Source organism: Metopolophium dirhodum, chromosome 2, assembly GCF_019925205.1.
Source record: "Metopolophium dirhodum isolate CAU chromosome 2, ASM1992520v1, whole genome shotgun sequence".
Taxonomy (NCBI): domain Eukaryota; kingdom Metazoa; phylum Arthropoda; class Insecta; order Hemiptera; family Aphididae; genus Metopolophium; species Metopolophium dirhodum.
In genome coordinates this window covers 5,825,398-5,846,967 of record NC_083561.1, presented here as the reverse complement: position 1 = coordinate 5,846,967, position 21,570 = coordinate 5,825,398, and the positions used below count along the sequence as shown (strand labels likewise).

At 30.1% G+C, this 21,570-nt stretch overlaps 2 protein-coding genes across 3 annotated transcripts; one reads left to right on the top strand and one right to left on the bottom strand.

The window, feature by feature from the left end:
- Positions 1–3,324: 3,324 nt before the first annotated feature.
- LOC132939596 (uncharacterized) lies at positions 3,325–11,573 on the bottom strand. 2 transcript variants are annotated; one of them, XM_061006856.1, is made up of 5 exons: positions 11,361–11,573; positions 10,180–11,305; positions 9,160–9,264; positions 5,454–5,546; positions 3,325–3,789 (listed from the first exon to the last, which is right to left on the bottom strand). In XM_061006856.1, the coding sequence occupies exons 2-5, from the start codon at positions 11,257–11,259 to the stop codon at positions 3,700–3,702; spliced, it is 1,368 nt and encodes a 455-aa protein (XP_060862839.1). In that variant the 5' UTR covers positions 11,260–11,305; positions 11,361–11,573; the 3' UTR covers positions 3,325–3,699. The 2 variants fall into 2 exon arrangements, with proteins under 2 accessions (XP_060862839.1, XP_060862838.1); XM_061006855.1 differs by having other exon boundaries at positions 10,180–11,341; positions 11,413–11,573.
- Positions 11,574–15,392: 3,819 nt separating this feature from the next.
- Positions 15,393–21,101, top strand: LOC132939351 (atypical kinase COQ8B, mitochondrial). Its single transcript, XM_061006456.1, has 10 exons — positions 15,393–15,549; positions 15,671–15,874; positions 17,580–17,658; positions 17,716–18,035; positions 18,098–18,326; positions 18,399–18,523; positions 18,608–18,971; positions 19,340–19,542; positions 20,442–20,778; positions 20,843–21,101. Exons 2-10 carry the CDS (start codon positions 15,692–15,694, stop codon positions 20,932–20,934), a joined length of 1,932 nt encoding a protein of 643 aa, XP_060862439.1. The 5' UTR covers positions 15,393–15,549; positions 15,671–15,691; the 3' UTR covers positions 20,935–21,101.
- Positions 21,102–21,570: the final 469 nt, after the last annotated feature.

Here is a 21,570-nt window from a genome sequence, read left to right as displayed (position 1 = left end):
GTACATAAACAATCACTAAATATTTGTTGAATAAATAATGAGTTAATGGTTCCTTAAACATGAATGAATTTTAAAACATTTTATCGAACCATTCAATTAATTAATTTACCATACTTAATTATGTTACAATATTACGTCATCGTAGAGACGTATGCCGAGTGTCATGAAAAATAAAATGTATTAATGGTTCACAAAAATGTTATGAACTGCTAAAGCATGTTATTATTACTACTAAACCTAAACCTTACTATTGATTCATTAGTGATTGTTTTAGTAACTCGTCATTAGTATTTTATTTATTTATCAATCAGTATTGTCAGTGGTGACGCAGACACCATCATAACACTGGCTGCCAAAGGTTGAACATTTTTTAATTGAAGCAAAGGGTCTTCAATAATTATTTACAAGGTGATTTTAATGACCCTTCTTTTTAGATTCTGAGCGGAGCGATGAATGTATTGATTTTACAATGATGTGTGTATTTTTTATTTGTTTTTTTATTTTTGTGTCTGTCATCACGGTTTGGGGCAGTAGAACTGCTTCGATTTTCTTCAACAGTATCTTGTTTGATGGGAAAGTGAATCTAGTTAGTGTGTATTCGGGAGACAAATTTTAAAATTCTCAATAGTTTTCTAAAGCGCCTCGAAAAACAACATAAAAATTAAGGAAAAACGGGAATTTTTACACAAAATCAGTTTTGGTTTTTGTTGTAACTTCAAAACAAATGAACGTGAACATGAAATGTTCACCGATTGTTTATGTTTGCATTTTCTATACACGATAAAATTTTCAAAATATTTTGATTTATTTTGAACGTTTTCTGTTTCCAATTTTATTAATCTTTTTTTCTATGAATGTCAATAAAACTTTATTTGTTGGGTAAAAAAGCTTGACAATTTAGTACAAGGCTCCTACTATATTGTTACAATGACATTTGAAAAATATTAAAAATCCTTAGTCACAGTTTTTATTTATAAGCATTTAAAGTTTAAATATTGACAAAATACGGAAAAATCACGAAAATTAACAAATTATTTTGAGTTGAGAATTCATAAAAAATTTTCTTTTTAAATGTAATACAAGATTTCTCATAAGTTTGTCTACCTTATCAAAAAAAAAAAATGTCTACAAGCAAATCAAATTAAATTTTTATGAGCGTTTGAAGTTTATATTTTTACAAAATTGGGTATTCACTCGATTTCTCATGTAGCGGTTTTGTTATATTTTTATTGTTATTCAAAAACGAATAACTAGATACATGAACATTTTACTGAATGCTTATATTTTAATTTTCTATACACCATGAAATTTTGAAAATATTTTGACTCTTTTTGAGCTGTTTACGGCCATTGTCAGTTTTAAATTTCTTTTCTATAAATATCAATGAAATTTTGTTTGTTGGATAAAAAAGTCTGAAAATGTAATGCAAGTCTCCTGTATAAACTCATTACTCTTGTTACATTAGCAGTAGAAAAAAAATGGGCGCAGTTTTTTTTTTATGAGCATTTAAAGTTCAAATTTAAAATTTAATAATTATTTTGTAGTTAAAAATGTATAAAATGTTCAACTTTTGTAGCTAAGGATTGAAAATTTAAAACAAGGTTCTAGGTACGTAAATAGGTTAATGTATAAATTACTTGATTCACAATAATATCATCAAATATACTTAGTAATATCATAGACTGACTGACCGTTTTCCCTCAGAATCGTTTTTCTTATACAATGATAATTAAATTAAAATTTAACACCATACATTACAGTGACCCACTTGTGACCTACTTTACAGCAGAACGACATCCACTTACCCACTTTTTTATAATTAAAATTAAGAAAATTGTTTCTTTAGAAAAACTACATATTTCTATTGAAAGTCATAATTGGATTAAATATTAAGTTGATTAAGAGGACGCTACATCTGTTATCTTAATTTTACAAGTACAAAAGATCGTAAATTGTATGCTCAGGAGAACGCGTTTAGCTCCGTTAGTTAAAAAATTTGATTGAATCGACCTATTATGAAACTAGATGGTATGTACAATGTACATTATCTGTGTTTGTATGTGGGTTTTTTGCGATAGTTCAATTTTTTATTAAGCTATGCATATATTATATAGTGTAAATTAAAATTTAACTAAGCAACTTACGTACCGCTTAATGCCCTCATTGTACAGTAAAAGAAAGACGCGAACGCTTCCTCATTTAAACTTTAAAGTCTTAAAGGAAATGGCATATGGATAAATCTGTACCACAGAAGTTAACTAACGCAATTAGTCCATTTTTTGAAATTTTGAGTTAATTATATAACCAGAATATGCTTTTTGTGATATTTTTAAAGGTATTAAGACGTAAGTCCTATATACAATAAATGCATAGATAACAAGAAGTAAACTAACTTAAGTCCTAAACTATGATGGAAGTATAGAAACGTGAGTCCAGCGTTTACATAAGAAAAGTAATACAAAATAATATTTTTGAAGTATACAATTGTAAGTCCATTGCAAGAAATATTTTTGTTTTGTCTCTCCTGTAAAATTAGCTTTTTGTGACTTGCGTTACTCTACTTCTGTGGTACAGAAATATATTTAGGTATGGGAAATGATCGGCTTAAGTGCAAAAATATAGATAAAGCTGTAAACCAACCTATATGAGAAGTTATTTTTAAAATATAATAAGAGTTGCTAACGTAATTTCTAATTAAAGTTGCTGTCTTTACCTATTGGTTATAACTTTTCATTAACCATCCCAAGCCCAACAAATACATATCAACGTCACCTACTCTACTAATGTGAAAATTAAAATAACTGTAAAAATACGACGTTTTTCCATCAAAATTGGTACCCAATTGCCTATAGTTATACCGTATGGTGGCTAATTAAAGTAACTCATTTTAAAACTAGTATTACGGAATGTCGATCTAATTTTTATCGAAAATATTGCATTTTTTGTATTAATTAATATTCAATTATTACCTACAACAGTCGATATTTCCATCATATTATATCATTGATACTTGTTAGGTAATATTTTTTGATTGAATACCTACCACCTTCTGTTGGGTAAGTAAACAGGTATGCTTAAGAGGATGACAGCCCACTATTTGTTTTCTCTATTTGCCCATGCACAACATAGGCAAAACGCATTTACGCAGAACCATATTTTCTATGTTTTTAAGTAATCTTAGAGTAAAATCACCCATTACAAAAAAGATAGAGAATAATATTTTTGAGGGAATGACATATTGATTTGTCTAAAGATTGTCTCAAAACAATAAATTTAAACAAAATTTAAGTTTACAACAATTATTTGTTTATTTTGAAAGTCGGATACAAAGTCAAATAACAATAAAATGTAAAATCGATATTGTTCTATGCTATGGGCAAAATGAATTATTGTGTATAAGTAATTTAATAATTGCTATCTGATCAAACATTTTTGTTATTATGATTATGTTATCGCATAGCCAAACGTGATAAAACTTTTTTTTCAGCAGTTGATGAAGTTTTCGCGGCAATATGAGGTAAAGTATCAATTATATTCGTCTCATATAATATTTGAGTAGTATAGAAGTAGTAATGTGTAATATATTGTTGCTTTTATATAATATATTCGTTTAGTACAAGTATCGGTGACTAAAGTACTAAACGTCAATACTGTATGATTTATGGAAAAGTTTCTTGAACAACAATAATTTTCATTGAATCATGTGTATGTGTCATTATGAGCACTACTACTGTGCGACGATTCAAATTGCAATAAAACAATAAAATACGTTAACGTGACTCCAATGATCTGTAACAAAAAAAAATTGTTTATTTCTAAAATAACGCATGCAAGGATTATTGAAAAAAAAAAAAAGTTTCTTATTACATATTTTCTATTATTTACTTGTGTAGTTGTGACGTATAGGTATATTGTATATACGGACAGTAGATGGACAGTCGTGGATATACAATATTATTAATAAATATGTAATATAGGTGGGTATACCTATTTGTAGCGACTAATTATTATTTATTAAGATAGGTCAGGCCAACGGAGCAAGATGTGCTGAGGCGACAAGAATATTTAGCTATAATACTTATATAACACCGCGTCACCGCCACAAGCACAGTCACGGGAAGTTTCGTTGTCGTCGAGAGATTCGACGATGCCAAGTGAGAATCGACGGCCGTCGTACGGGCCAAGTGTTTTTGATTTGGTGATTTGTCTTACACCAGAATAAAAACGTTTACCACCCAAAATTTGAGTTTGGATATTTTTTCAAGTCTTTTACGTTCTTACCTTTTAAAGAGGAACAGTGCTGGGATATACGTAGGTACGACCTATATAGTCAATGAAGTTTATACTGGATAGCGGTAGTGCGGTACGGTATATCGTAGGTACTATGAAATATTGAAATCCTGATAGTCATTTTGATTCTTCTGAATGAAGGGATGTAGAATCGACGAACGCATAAACAAAGCTAACATCGCTAATCTGCTTTATTCTAAAGTAACTAATCCATTAGCTATTGCCTATTAGAGCATACTCGTATACAAAGGTATAAGATGTAGTAGATTTTTCAGCGTGATTTTACTCTATACGGGTGATATCACAACTTGTTACGGCAGAATTTATTTTAAATGAGCGATGATACCTATTATAGCTATACCTATATACCTATACCTATTATAAAACAGTTGAATGACTAGATTTTATGAATATGTAGCTGTAAATATAATATGCATTTAGTATAATTATATTATCTATTTATTTATTTATTTATTTATTTATTATATAAGTGAACTGTGGTGAAGTGCCTATTATAGGTACAGCGTTGGCCGGTGAGGTGGTTGCGGTGGTAGGTACTCCGTCCAGTGTTTGAGTGTTTCTCAACTCGGGAGTCGCCTACTAATTTTTATAGGGACACATAAAAACATGATTTAAATCAATACAATAATGTGGGCTAGTGGTACCACTCTGCTGCTGTTGTGTAGGTCACCGTGATGGATGTGTTAAATTTGAATTCAATGATTTAAAATCATTATATCTAACGAAAATGATTCTGAGCGAAGATCGTCTTTCAGCCTATATTACTATAAGTACGAAGACACGAAGTACCTACCTATATTTTATTGTACCTATTATTATTGCTTTACTAAAGTAATTCATTTTACTATTAAAAAAAACAGCAGGTTAAGTTAATTATTGCTGAAAAATTAAATTTGATTAACTTTAAGTTTCATGGTATACGTACCCGCTGATATGTTATTAAATTACAAAAATAAATTTCTTTATTCCCCGTTTAAATATTTAACTAATTTTAACTTTGGAGGGGTTCCAGTTGGTGAAAAAAATTGACCAAAAAGCTAGATGAAACTGGAGGAATTTGGTGTGACGAATTTTAATTTTGAAAACGAACGGATTGTATGATTGTCTATGTATGTAATTAGTAAATTATTATTATATATTACCGTGGTTATGAGAGATAGATTTAACGTTATTAAACCACCGCATGCGTGTACGGTGACTTTGCGTGCTACTACTTGACGCATGAACTCTTGAACCTGTTGACCAAACATATTTTGAGTTAGTTAAAGAAATTAAACCTACTCAGTCAAAACCATATTATATTATAATTTTCCAATTTTTTTAGCTAATGCTTAACTTTTCCGCTACACTACCATTAATAATTTCATTGCAAAGGTTTTTGAAATTTGCAAGAAAATTCTTCATCCGAAAATTTATAAAAATAAATAAATTACATGGTACAGATTTCTATACAGTAAAAAAATTAACATTTTAGAAATATTTTTTTTTAACACCATTTGTATGAATTTGCAAGCCAAGTTTTGAAATTCACATGATACACCTCCTTTCTCAAAATAAAAATTATTATCGGTGCAGCACGTTTGGGCATTTTTACCTGTTTAGTATTCAAAATCCACACAACGTTTGGGCACTCTAAATCCCTAAAAAGATACCACGTTTGGGCACTAAAATGTAAAATGTATATACCTTTATGTATATCAAAATAATGAAGGTATCAATTTTTATATATATAAAAAATAATAATATATTATGTAAATTATAATATTTATATTTTATTTCCTTGATAACGAATTCCCATAATTTTTAAGTATTCAATTAGTGTTATGTCTCCTTTGTTATAAGCATTCCAATTATCAATCAAAAATTTTCTTTTAAGTTCAACCTCTTTTTTAGTGTAATTGAATTGATTTGTTTTTATACTATTTATTTTTAATGCAGTTTCTGCTTGAATGTTAGTTAGAACGTGTCTACTACATGGTGTATGTTTGGATGCGGATGGTAAAATTGTGCATTGAAATGTTTATGGAAAGATTCGGGTCCGTTGGTTGTCCTAGTATTATTTATGGGAGTTTCTGCCCAAATATTTGGTGGAAATTGAGACTCTTTGTTAATATAATTTTCTAAAATATAATCAGTAGACGTATGGTTATATCTGTAGGAGCTATAGAAATGAGCTCAACAAAACCATCATCAACTTGTTCAGGTGGTATGAATGCTAGACCAAAAAAATATTTTAGCCATAACCCTATGTCTGTATTATTTTTCTACTGATTAAGTAAGTAATTATTTGATTGGATTTTACGATACCAGCTTTGACCCAAATGAAATTGGCACTCAATGATGTGTACAGTTGGAAACGATTCTTCGATTGCAATATGTGCACTTTCTTCAAAATCCAAATATATTTTGTTAATTACTTAATTTGTATTTCTTTGTTAATTATTTTTTTACAAAGTTCTTTAATTAATGTCCACATTTTCTTATATTTATCAGTTGATTTCGAATTTAAAAAACAATAAATCAAAGGCAGATAATAATTGTTTTGTAATATGTGGATTGTATATAGTTGATAAAAATATGACGGACAATATGTAAAAGTACTATCATCAAAAATTTCACGTACTTCACACAACATAACTAAATTTGTATAGCAATTGAATATTGGTATGCTTTCATTGTTTTTCATAAAACAAAATTGTTCGTTATTATTAGCAATAATGATATCGTTTTGATTTGAAAACAGTTGATGCTTAGCCTCGTTTATTGATTTAGGAATAGTTAATATTAGTTTTCACCTATAGCTTCATACATAGATTTTTTAAATAAACGCACATCTGAATGACTTATATTAACAGTTTGATCTTTATGTACTTTTCTGATTATTTTATTTGGTTTAGTAAACACATCATCAATGGCCTTTCGTTTAAGTGTAGACATTATTTTTTGTCGATTTAAAATATTTTCAGAAGTGGCCGGATGATTGTGATAATTTTTTTGTGAAATTATTACATCAAGTTTCTCACCAATGATTGCTGTTACGTTACATTTACGATTTGTACATCTGAAGTGAAAAGTTTGGTCCTTCAATTGTTTATTTTCACTTAGCTTATATCCCTGTATCAGTAGGTATGAATACGTTTTTTCTGATAATATAGGTACTAGCTAGTATAAACTATAATATATAAATGTATAATACTTAAATACATAATAATATGTACCTATACCTACCTATAGGCCCAGTGCCGCAAAAACCGAAGGGGCAGCCGGGGCAATGCCCCTGTAGAGGGCCGCTAATCGTTAGCTCAGAGGGCCTCGACGGCGCACCGCATCTATTTTTAAATTTTTAAATTGTTATGTTCAACCCCCCATGATCACTTTACAAACATAATATTTGTACTTACAATAAAATTATAAATTATTAATAATTTATTGGGAACAAATCTAGTTTAGCACCCACTCAAATTTTTCAATTTTTTTTTCGGTAACCTATGTATATTACAAGTTACAACGAATTAAGAACAATATTGCAAAAATTAATTGCCGGAAATCATTAGTTTTTAATTGAAAATGACGGGGATGTTTGAATTTGGTGGTCAGGCTTATTTTAAAGTACCTATTATATATGACTAATTGAAATTTTTGGTATTTTCATATATATACCCGGCGACCGGCGTAGTCACTCGCACGCTGTGCTCGCACGGACAATTAAAATCAAAAACATCCCTCGACTTGTGATGTGAAACCACCGTGGGTGGGTATCATAATTATTTTTGCACCATCATTTTTAAAACGTTGATATACCTACCTAGGTTAAAAAAAAATTTTAATTTGTTATACTTAAGCTCGCTAAACTTTAAGCGTTGTATTTTATACGGGTGCGTAAAACACCGAAAATTGTGAACTTCGTAAGGCTATACTATAAAAACTAATGATTTCCGGCAATTCATTTTTGCATCATATAGTTTTTAACTAGTTGCGACACATAGGTTTCCAAAAAAAAAATTGAAAATTTTGCGTGAGTGCTAAACTAGATTAAAACACTAAATTTAAAAAAGGTGGGTAAGTGGATGTCGCTCTGCTGTACAGTAGGTTATAAGTGGGTCACTGTAATGGATGGTGTTAAATTTGAATTCAATGATATAATATCATTGTATAAGAAAAACGATTCTGAGCCAAAACGGCCAGTCAGCCTATGATATTACCAAGTATATTTGATGATATTATTGTGCACAATATTCATGAATAAAGTAATTTATGTATAACCTATTTACGTGGAACCTTGTTTTAAATTTTCAATCCTTAGCTGTAAAAGTTGAACATTTTATAAATTTTTAACTACAAAATAATTATTATATTTTAAATTTGATAAACTTTGTCAAAATTTGAACTTTAAATGCTTATAAAAAAAAATTATTTCTATGTATTTTTAATATTTTTCAACTGCTATTGTAACGATATATCAGGAGCCTTGCATTACATTTTCAGACTTTTTTACCCAACAAACAAAATTTTATTGATATTTATAGAAAAAAAATTTAAAACTGACAATGGCCGTAAACAGCTCAAGAAGAGTCACAATATTTTCAAAATTTCATGGTGTATAGAAAATTAAAATATAAACATTCACTAAAATGTTCATGTATCTACAGTTATTCGTTTTTGAATGACAATAAAATAACAAAACCACTACATGAGAAATCGAGTGAACTTAAAGATGCCACTGCAGAGAGATCATTTTCCAAATTAAGGCCTTGAGAGAAGCGTTATTGGTTAGCAATAGTATAGATTATTAAACACACTATTATTATATTAAACACACCTTATAGTATCTTAGTTTTGTACACTCACCGCTTCAATTTCTTGCATTTTACTTATGTATGGTTCTCCAGATAGTCGACTTTCTTTAAAGATTTCCAACAACAATGTATTTAAATTGTCAAACATTTCACTTGACTATAAAAACAAAAAAAAAATGTATTCTTCAATCACATAATAATTTACTGTATTTAATTTTCATAAAACCTGAGGTGATCATATTTCATATTTTATAAGATTTATTTATTATTCCTTTAATAGATGTAGGTACGCTATATTATGCAATCGCCCGTCAGACATATAGGTACATCAATAATTTACTTGAATAGTTCAATCTTTATATTATAAGTTTAATATAAGCTCAAAAAGGGTTTAAATAATAATTTTCTTATTTATTTTATTTTTAAATATTTAAAAAAACAGATATTAAATTTCAAAATGCAAAGGGAGGTTATTGGTTTCTGAAGGATTGGCATGTACCAATCTTAACTTGCCCTCCCCCCCGAATTGGTGAGCAAAGCGAGCAGGGGCATAGCCGGGCCCTATAAATATTATGAATTTAATGTCACGTGGTTGTATGGTTGTATTGCCGTTTGCTAACATTTACAAGACGCTAAATTAAAAACTGACGGATCTAAGTAAATAATTATTATAATATACAACATTTAGTGGTAGGGGTCGAACTCAAAAATATGGTCTCAAACTGAACCTTTAAATATAGTATGTCAAATTACTCAAACTGAAATATATTATGTTCACATCAAACTAAACCCGTACCAAATATTTTGTATAATACCGTATTTAATTCGAAACAAGCTTTTGAATTAAATTACGAATCAAACTTTTTAGTAACAATTGATTTTTTGTTCGAAACGTTTGACGTATTCCAATTTTTTTTTTCGAGTTTGAACTATTTTGAAGTTCAAATTAGTTATTGAATTTAAAACTCGTTATTCGAGTTTAGTTTAGTTCGGTTCGGTTAGGTTTTTTTTTAACTAACTTCGTACAGTTCGACCCACTTCTCATTAGAATATAAGCGTATTAAAATAATACTTGAGCGGCCAGATCGTCGCACGTGTACGCCAAGTAAGCAAACTGGCCGAACCACGCTATCAATTGCACGACGACAGCCAGCGACATGTTGGTCCGCGCATCCGAGTCGTCGGTCAACCGGTGGAACACCGATATGGCAACGTACGTGACGCGGACGGCAGCCAACAGGACGGCCGTCATGAGGTCTACGCCGTAAGCGCCACACACGCCACCCGTCACCAGCCCAGTGATCCGCCAGTGTCTGCGAGCCAGCTGCACGATGACATCTCGTTGGCGACAGTTCTCGTCGATGTTGGTGTCATTGGCGTCAAGATCGTCGCCGGAGGATCGGACTTGACGTAGCCGTCCAACTGGCAACAGATGAGTTATCTGGCAGTTGATGGATCGCATGCTGTTGTTGGCCATGACTAGCAGGGCGGCCGCGGTGCCGTGTGCCGCGACGGGCGCGCAACTGGCCGCCGCGGCCACGGCAGCCATAACGGCGCGCCACACACCGTTGTGAGTGATCGATATCAGGTTTGCGGCCATCGCTAACTGAGCAACTGGAAACGCCACGATAAGATACGCGTGCCATGGTATGTTGAACGCCGACGGTCTCCCAGCACGGATGCCACCGTCGTCGTCGTCGTCGTCGTCGTCCAAGCAACCAGCTGAGGCTGAATTCAAGCATTCCACCGTGGACAGTTGTCTCCACGTGACAGCCGCTGCCAACGCGCAAATCTCCGACACTCTGTCGAGCCAGGCGACCGCGTAGTACACGCACGCGTACACGCACCACACTCCGCCGCACACGGTATCGTAACACGAGGCCTGTGGTAGGTGCGTGATGGCCTGCACCGTGACGGGCCACGTTTCCACGGCGATGCGATGCGCCACGGCCGCTAGGCAGACCACGTTCCATGCACGGGCTCCGGCCCACCGCCATCGGCCGTCTGACGCCGCGGCCGCCATGAACTCACGGTGACCCACAGCGGTCTCAGTTAACACCAAAACCCCGGTCGCCTTGCTCATCCAGTACACCAACGTGGCCCACATATGCAGTCTGTGTTGTCGCAGCCTGGACGATGACTGCCACACCATCGTCGTTATAGCAGTGCGCCGTTTCGGTGCTATGATTTTCGAGGTTCTGTGAAATTTACAAATATGAGGCTTCCTGCAAAGTCTGTGACAAATCGTACTACCGTTATAATCCATATAATATTTTATTATGCCTTTCATTTTAAGAATACACACCCGTCTTCGTCGATATCAAAAACAGATGGGTACAAATAATATTTCTGTCACCTAGCTTCTCTTTTCAGCTCCAAAAAAGCTCGGTCGGGCTATTCGTCTTATAAATTAAAAATTATAATATAATATAGTTAGCAGCTACAAATTAGTCTCCAGCAAGTATAACGTGGCAACAGTGTGTTCGTACTGCAGTACGACGAACAACCGAACATAATATTATTTGGGCGTGTTTAATATACTTGAATGGCTACAACGGAATAATATATTATTATGATAGTATTATTCCAACTTTCATAAATTCATATACTTATCGAATTATCCCCGTGAAATCCTATTAAGTTACCATTAGAATATGTACCTTAAGGTATCTATATTATTATAAACTATTACATTATTAAAATTCAATAATGTTATTGATTCGTTTGCTACTTATTAACATTTAACTTTACATTAATATACTATATCAGAGTTCAACTTTTTATATATTTAGATCATTGAGAGGTATGTTATATGTTTGATTTCTTCAAACAAAGTTCCGATGGACGGCCTGACAGGTATTTCAATAATAGTAGGTATACCGTATGTGTCAGGGGCGTAATATTTACGAAGCTATAAGGATAACCCTAAAAAATTGATTGTATTATTATATTTTTGAACAAATGCGTAACTATATACATTATACATACATAAGTGATAAGTATATAATATTATAATTTTAAATGTCATAAGAAATTCATGAAAAAAAAAACAAAATATATTCTATAAGAACAGTCTCTGAAAAAGTGAAATTATTGTTAAAATTGGTATAGAATGGTTTTTGAGTCTATAGGTAACAATCGTAACACACATATAGAAGAATCAGAATAATCTTATAAATTAACTCTCATATTAATTGTCTTAAGATATAATATGTTAATTCGAAGCCATAAACCCGAAAATTTGATACACGCTTTCACATCATCTGCCCGGCCCGACTGCCCGAGTAACCATTTCAATTCTACTATAATTCACTATTCAGTAGCGGTCAAATAATTTTGTCATTTTCCGGGAGGGATTTTGGGGGGATGAGTTTTTTACATGCATTATTTTATCATTAAAAATATAATTTATGGTTATGCCTAATATTAATTGGAAATTTTTAAGATTATGGTAAAACAAACTTTATTTATAAATATATTATAGTAAGTATTAACAATACTATTATTATATTACTAAATCTATTTTTTGTTTTTTTTTACAAATTCGTCTACATATATTACTACGTTGGAGGTTATATTTATAACATGGTTTATACCACGATGAACAGCCAGAGCCGCATTTAACGGGGGGCAAGGGGGGGCAATTGCCCCAGGGCGGCAATTTTAAGGTGATTTGAGGGGCGGCAGATTTTTAAAAAATATATCATATTATAATATTATACGTTCTCCGTTACGAATTTTGTATTAAATTTTTAAAATAATTATTATTATATTAAAAATATTAATACCAATAATAATTTTATCTATCAACGATTCAATAATAACTAAATGCATCCACAGTTGTGTGTCTGTGTTATTTATAGCTTTTAATTTTCGGCGAGTGACTCAATCACATCGAAGAGCTGTCGCCTGTTTGCTGTTGCGGGCAATGCGGGCTGTATGATCTAATAATAATCGCGAAAATACGTATTTGACGATCATTTTAGTAATCTTATCATCGACTGTCGTCTGTTGACAGTCTCGACGCAATTTCGGTAGACAACAGTGTTGTGTTTGTTAAATGTATGTTATTGAATACTATACTATGTCTGGTAAGCGAATTAAATTAATTGGTGCAGCTTACCAAAAAGCAGCAAAAGAAAAAAAGGTGGATAAGTGGAAGTCGCTCTGCTGTACAGTAGGTTACAAATGGGTCACTGTAATGGATGGTGTTAAATTTGAATTCAATGATATAATATCATTGTATAAGAAAAACGATTCTGAGCGAAAACGGTCAGTCAGCCTATGATATTATCAAGTATATTTGATGATATTATTGTGAATAAAGTAATTTATATATAACCTATTTACGTGGAGCCTTGTTTTAAATTTTCAATCCTTAGCCATAAAAGTTAAACATTTTATACATTTTTAACTACAAAATAGTTAATAAATTATAAATTTGATAAATGTTGTCAAAATTTGAACTTTAAATGCTTATAAAAAAAATGTTGCCTATGTATTTTTAATATTTTTCAACTGCTATTATATATCAGGAGCTTTATATTAAATATTCACACTTTTTTACCCAACAAATAAAATTTTATTGATATTTATAGAAAAAAAAACTAAAAAAATTGAAAACTGACAATGTCCGTAAACAGCTCAAAAAGAGTCAAAATATTTTTAAAATTTTATGGTGTATAGAAAATGCTAATATAAACATTTAATGAATTTTTCAAGTATCTACAGTCATTCGTTTTTTAATTACAATAAAATAAGAAAATTGTTACATGAGAAATCGAGAAAATATCAAATGTTGTAAAAATATAAATTTCAGACGCTCATAAAAATTTAATTTAAGTTTCTTGTAGACATTTTTTTTTTGATAAAGGTAGACAAACTTATGAGTAATCTTATATTACATTTTCAAATCTTAGATTTAAAAAGAAAAATTTTTATGAATTCTCAACTCAAAATAATTTGCTAATTTTCTTGATTTTTCCGTATTTTGTCAAAATTTGAACTTTAAATGCTTATAAATAAAAACTGTGACTAAAGATTTTTAATTTTTTTCTTCTGCCTTTGAAACAATAACCTAGGAGACTTCTATTAAATTTTCAAGATTTTTTACTCAACAGATAAAATTGTATTGATATTTATAGAAAAAAAAAACTAAAAATTATTTAAATATTTTTCACTTATAGTAGACTCGACTCCTGATTTAACAACACGAGATCAACTCACAGTGTTTATGATAGCGAAAAAAGAGAGGTGAAAATCATATGATATTTTTTTAAAATATATATAGGCGGCAAATTTTATATTGCCCCGGGGCGGCAATTTGGCTTAATGCGGCACTGTGAACAGCCATAGTAGCTAAGGCCTAAGAGACGACTCTAGAATAATAAAATTACACAATTTACTTATAATCATTGAATTGACATTTCAAGTTTCAACTATCCTTACGGATAATATTTAACTATGTATAAAAGAAATTAAACAAATATTTTCCCGTATATTTTGTGTAAACAACTAAATATTAATAATAACAATATCCTAGTTTTTAGATAATATGAGTCTAGATAATAATATAGTCATGTCATTTAAAACACTCTGACATTCTGTAGAATTTTACAATAGTTGATTATTTGTTCTTAGCAAAAAAAAATAGAACAAAATTGAATTATACAATATATAAAATTATAAAAGGTTGGTTATAAATAATGAAAACAACCCCCACCCCCACCCCCCTCACTGCTACTATTATAATTTACAATAATTATAATCTATAACCAATGGCAACTATTTATAGACAAAAAGAAATTACCAATTTCCATCGTGGATTTCAAAATCATTGTTTGTGCACCTCTTTTTAATACAAATTTCAGAAAATCTTTTCTTATTCTACATCTAGATCATTAGAGAAAACACTATTCAAAATTTTTAGCTCATACATTTTGTAGTTTTTGAGATGCAGCGATCAGTGGGTGTGAGAGTGAGTGGTATTTGTTTTTTTATATATTATATAGATTGACTTTATTTTTTTATCAGGTATACTATTATTATTATTATTACAATGAACTAATTTAATAAATAACTATGAACTACTGTAAATAAATCATTCACTTTTTTTCTGGGATTTTATTTTCCTAGTTTCATTCAAATAACAAATAATAACAAATCTGTGGTAACACTTTTTGCACAGCTGAAAAATAAATAATACCTACATTGATAAGATTTATCAAAATGAAACTATAGCCTGCTGTTTTGATATCTGAGAAAGTGATTATAGTTGGTAGCATAGAGCAGATAAACACCTATATAGGTTGTCTACATATAATTTTAAGTAATATTAATTATAGCGTACCTTTGAAGTTAATATCATTCAACATTTACCTCGGCAATTGAATTTCTTTCTTTGTAAATTGTATTAGATATGAACATTTAACGATACATAAACGTAAGTAAAGTCGAATCCACTTATTGAAATACTGATGAGTCAACATTTGATATTATTTATATAATTATAATATATATATATATATATACGGTTGAAGACACTAAACACTATTGCACAATAGGTAGTCACAAATCTTTAAACAATGTCGGCTTCAAGAGGTACAGATGCTACGAGGGTGCTGAGAGGTGTACAAATGGTGTTGGAAGAAATTGTTAAGGCCAACGAACACAATTGCAAGAGGAACATGAAAAACTGTAGCATTACAGCTGCATTTAAAGATGCGACAATTCAATTTGCTGACAGGATTGGAGCGGCTAAATTAAAAGTAATGCAATGCAATAGTAACTAGTGCCTATTGGACATTTTAACAAATTCATATCAAATAATATTTTATGATCTAAACCCAAATTTCATTGATTGTGCCTATGGCATATATTAAATTGGTCAAAAATATAAATGTTATAGGAAAACATTAAAAAGTTATAGTTTAGTTTTATGTGTTACACCTAGGTCATATAGATATATTGTGGACCAATTACAAAAAATCATATTTGATGAACATTCCCATTTTGTCGATCACACAGAATATTGATTCTGCTTTTCCCTAAGCCATCAGCATAGCTTGTGCTTTCAAAACTACTGCTCTAAACTTATTTGGTATTTTGAGTAATAATATAAACTCAAATATAATACTTTAATGAAATTAATGTATGGCATACACCAACATTGTTATGAGATGTTCTTGTAATTCCATAAAAAGTAGCCGAGAAAACAAAATAGTTAAGTTAAAAATCATAGAATTACAATTTAATTTAAGTTAAGGGATGTTGATTTAAAATGAAACTCAAGTAAAGCATATTAAGCAGTATATTCCTGAGCAACTATTTATATTATGTTATAATTTTTCAAAATATCATAGATTGCTATCGAGTTATTAGAAAACAAGAATCAGGTTTGATAAAAAGAAAAGAATTTTTAAATTTTGGACTGTATAATATTGTACAGGTATTGGAAAAAAGGTCGAATTTCAAGAGAAAAATATCCAAGGGAAGATAATCAAGTTATTTATTTCTTCTATAGTATAGCTAAGGATAATTGAAAAGAGCAAGGCGTCCGCTGCAGTTTTTTGAAGGGAAATGATTTTCCATTATACTTTTTTATATTATAATTTGTTCAAATAAATGTATATACGTTATCCATATACATAAAGTAAAATAAAATAACTACAGTAGAAGCCATATCAGGAACACTTTTGGACCAAGGTGTAACGTATAATTAATTATCCGTGTTCCTAATAAGCGGCTTCAACTGTAAATGATTTAAATTCAATTTGATGGTTTATTATTGAACTATACCTATATCTATACATTTTCAACTGTCTGTTGTGTAGAAAACAATATTTTTAAATTTAATATTGATTTGGATACTATTTGTGTCATAAATTGTAATATTATATTATTTTTATGCTCACTAACCAGAAACTCTGTATTGGAAAAAGTCTGGGAGGATGCAACTCCCCCACTTATACCACACCTTGTAAACGTTCTTAGAAAATTATATTATGGTTACATATAACAAATGACATGATCTTGATAGAAATTAAAGAATATTTTAATGAAATGAGTCAAAAGAAAGTTAATAGGAATGATTGGAAAAAAAATTGTGTGCATAACATAATATTTAGTTTATTTAAATAATTAATATTTCTGTCATTAAACTGCATAAATTTTGTTTTTGAATAATTATTTTTGTTGGTATTGACAATAGATTATTGAATGTTTTAATAAAATTATTATCTACTGTTTCTATCCAAGTTGATTAATGCTTTGTATATTCCATAATATTTTTTTTACATAGTTAACATTTTCGTCTATTGTTAACTTTCAAATTATTGGCTCCAGACGCCTCTAGTTGAAGTACTTTAATATGCTAAATTTATGTTGAGTAACTAACAAATATTATTTTTGATCATTACTATGTTTTACAACAAAAGATTTTTATTCATATTCATAATTATTTTTCTCCTATAGCCAGAAAACATCACAAAAGAAGTCTCTGAAAGATCGGCTATGGTATTTGAAGGTCTGCGAAATGTTATCATAATGACACGTAAGTTATTAATACTAGAGTTCTAATAAACATTTCTAATTCTATATTTGTTTATAGTCCAGCAAAATAATCAGTCTGCAGAAACTATACCAACTAATCCAATAGATATTGTACCTTTTGATCAATTTCCTAATGAAGGTCAAGCACTAAGCGGACCATTTAAGGTTCCTAGTGATGTATTGAAAAAACATTGTTTCTATGGAAATTGCACTAGAGACTTGGTTATTGTTCCTCTTAAACCTAATAATATTGGACAAAAATTATATTACAGTAATAATGAAGAAAACTCAAAACAAAGTGCAGCCGATAAAAGTAAAAATGAAATTAAAGAAAAACGTAAACCAACTGTTAATAAAAACACAAAACCCAAACAACAGGTAATTAAAAATTGTTGACATTGTATAAGAGTTCAAAATTAAACTCTGAAAACAATTTTTAGTTAAGTGGATCTGCAAAACAGAAAACTGTACCAACTTCACACATTGGTCGAATGATGTCATTTGGTGGACTTGCAGCTGGATTAGGTATTGGGGCTGTTACAGAAATTACAAAACGTACACTGGGAGTGAGCAATTCCACCAAAAAAGATGAAGGTGGTTACATGGAAAGTGCATTTATATCTCCGGATAATGCTGAACGTATTGCTAATACATTATGTGAAGTTCGAGGTTTGCTGTACAATTTATTATTGTTATTATTATTATAGATTGCAAGTAATGCTTGATTTTTGTAATTGTTAGGTGCTGCTTTAAAAATTGGCCAAATTCTTAGCATTCAAGACAACAATTTATTAAGTCCACAGCTGCAGAAAGCATTTGAAAGAGTTCGTCAATCGGCAGATTTCATGCCAACTTGGCAATTAGAAGTAATTCATTTTTTGTTTAATATTACTTTCTATATTTTAGAAAATATATATTTCTATAATTGTTTATTTATTATTTTAACTTAGAAAGTATTGGCTAAAGAATTGGGTACTAATTGGAAAGAACGCTTCGAAACTTTCAACTTGAAACCTTTTGCGGCCGCATCTATAGGTCAAGTACATGAAGCTACAATTAAAGATGGAACAAAAGTTGCAGTCAAAGTTCAATATCCTGGTGTTGCTGATAGCATAAAGAGTGATATTGATAATTTGGTTGGAGTTATGAAAGTATGGAATATGTTTCCACAAGGCATGTTTATTGATAACATCGTTAAAGTAGCAAACAAAGAACTGTCCAATGAAGTAGATTATATTCGAGAGGCAGAATGTACAAGGAAATTCAGACAGTTATTAGAACCTTATAATGACTATTACGTACCAAAAGTTATCGGTTAGTCATATAACATAATATTTTTTGTAAATTACCACTTACCTGTTTAAAATATTTTATAAATTAAAAATGTATTTAAATTTCAAGCATGTATATTTTACTTGTCTATGTCATATTTATGTTTATAAAGTTAAAGTTTATATACAGTAAAACTTCGGTAAAACGGAATCTCTGTAAGACGAAAACCCTGGTAACACGGACAATTTATTTAATATTGATTCAAATTTACATAATGAATGTGAACCCCGTCAAGTTCAAGAACTCCGTTAAGATGGAAAAATTGGACGGCCCCAAGCGATTCCGTCTTAGTGAAGATTTGCTGTATATATATATATATATTTATCACTAAAAATATATTTTTATTATAGATGAACTTAGCACCAAACGGATATTTACATCCGAATTAATTGAGGGGATACCATTGGACAAATGTGATTACATGGATCAGGACACTCGTAACAATTTGTGTTTCTTAGTGTTACAATTGTGTCTTAAAGAGCTTTTTGAATTTGCATACATGCAAACTGATCCGAATTGGGCCAATTTTTTCTATAATGAAAGAACTAAACAGGTAAAATAGTATCATAATATTATTAATTTTACGAGGTGTGACAAGAAAATAATGAGACTTTTCTAATGAAGTGATTTATTTTTAAAATTTCATAATTTAATGATTATCACCTTCAAAGTACCTTCCCTCAGCAACTACATACTGTTACATACGTCACTGCCATTCTTGAAAACAGTGTTGCCTATTGTTTTCAGTCAGCCCTTGAAATTGAAAATGCACTGTTAGCTGGAGCATTGTCTTGGTGAAGAATCCAGCCATTCTTTCACAGATCTGGTCGCTTCTTACTAACACGCTCTCAATTTAATTAATACCTATTTATAATAATATTAGTTGACTGTCTGTCCACTAGGAACCAACCAAAACCAATTCAACAAAAATTATTCCCTTAATGTCAAAGAAAACAATGAGCATTGCTTTGAATTTCGACTTGCTCATTCGTGCTTTGGAAAGCGTTGGAAACACTACAAAAAACGGGAGCTCTGGATAAGCATTCTTCACCATAAACTTCACTCCACATTCGAAACGATTCCGCGGCAGTTTTTTAATTTAACAAGAAATTCAGTGTTAACACGTTGTTTGATTTTGAAATCTAACATTTTTCAGCAGTATAGTCGAACTAGCACTAATAACAAGGTTAATAATGTATAAAAAAATGAACTAATTTCATCATTACTTATAAGTTATAGCACTTTTAGATAAATGTTTCTATATCATATTTCAATAATTGTTTTATAGATAACTTTAATAGTTTACGTTATATATAGAAAGTCTCGTTATTTTTCTGTCACACCTGAAAAATTTTATTAGTGATATCAAAATATAATTATTCTATTAATTTCTCAAATATGATAATAAATTAAAAAAACTAAATTGCTTTATATATTTTTTTTTAATTTCAGTTAATTTTATTGGATTTTGGAGCTACTCGTTCTTTTGATCAAAAATTTTTAAGTGATTATTTAAAAATTATTAAGGCAGCAGCAGACAACGATCGTGAACTAGTCCTGAATTATTCCAAAGAAATGGGGTTTTTAACTGGATACGAGTCTAAGGCAATGGAAGATGCTCATGTTGATATGGTAATGATTATGGGAGAAGTATTTCAGTATGATGGGGAATATGATTTTGGGTCTCAGAATTCTACTAAACGTATCCAATCATTATTACCAGTAATTCTACATCAACGGCTAGCACCACCACCTGAAGAAATCTATAGCATCCACAGGAAATTATCTGGTATTATCAGCTAAATTTCATAACATTTAAAACAATAGTGGTATGATTTTTTTTTTATTTACAGGTATATTTTTACTTTGCTACAAATTAAAAGCAAAGTTTATGTGCAGAAAATTGTTCTTCGATACTTATGAACAGTTCAAACATAAATATTAATAATTGCAATGGTAGTATTTTATATTTATAACATTAATGTTAATCATTAACAAAAAAAAGTGTGTAATTGAGGAAAAACAGATCAACATTTACTAGATAATATATTGTTTTTATTGCTTTATTATCATTATATTTTTTTATTATTAAAAAGTAGCATGTTATTATAATTACAATTGACTATATTCTTGAATCAACACAATTTCTAAAAATACTATGGCCTATATAGTAAGAAAACAGTTTTCCTTATAAAAGATTTGTTTTTGTAGCTTTAAATAATTGAGTACCTACAATATATTTTGGTGTGTAATTTTTTCGAAGAGTTTATTTATTAAAAAATAAATAGATTTAAGTTAAACTAAAAAAAAACAATAATAAATACATAAAAAAAAAAACAATAGAACTTTATATTATATTCATAAAGATAAAAGTATTGTTTCATATTAATGTCTTTTATAAACATAACACATTTTTTTTTATGAAATATAAAGAAAAAAATCTATTGGAATAGCGAGATACAAAACAAAAAGACTATTATCTCGTGAAGACTTGTAAAATATTTTTAATATAGGTATCAGAATTTATTTTTATTGTGGTATCGCTGAAGGCAGGGAGGTATCTCGCCTATTACTTCTCCAA

Bases quoted from the DNA above. Each gene is read 5' to 3' on its own strand.
- LOC132939596 (XM_061006856.1), bottom strand. From the start codon at position 11,259: ATGGTGTGGCAGTCATCGTCCAGGCTGCGACAACACAGACTGCATATG. The intron at 5,547-9,159 runs GTGAGTGTACAA...TTTGGTCAACAG, and splicing joins AAATGCAAGAAATTGAAGCG to GTTCAAGAGTTCATGCGTCA. The intron at 3,790-5,453 runs GTAATATATAAT...TTTTTGTTACAG, and splicing joins ATCTATCTCTCATAACCACG to ATCATTGGAGTCACGTTAAC.
- LOC132939351 (XM_061006456.1), top strand. From the start codon at position 15,692: ATGTCGGCTTCAAGAGGTACAGATGCTACGAGGGTGCTGAGAGGTGTA. The intron at 17,659-17,715 runs GTAAGTTATTAA...ATTTGTTTATAG, and splicing joins AAATGTTATCATAATGACAC to TCCAGCAAAATAATCAGTCT. The intron at 18,036-18,097 runs GTAATTAAAAAT...AACAATTTTTAG, and splicing joins ACACAAAACCCAAACAACAG to TTAAGTGGATCTGCAAAACA.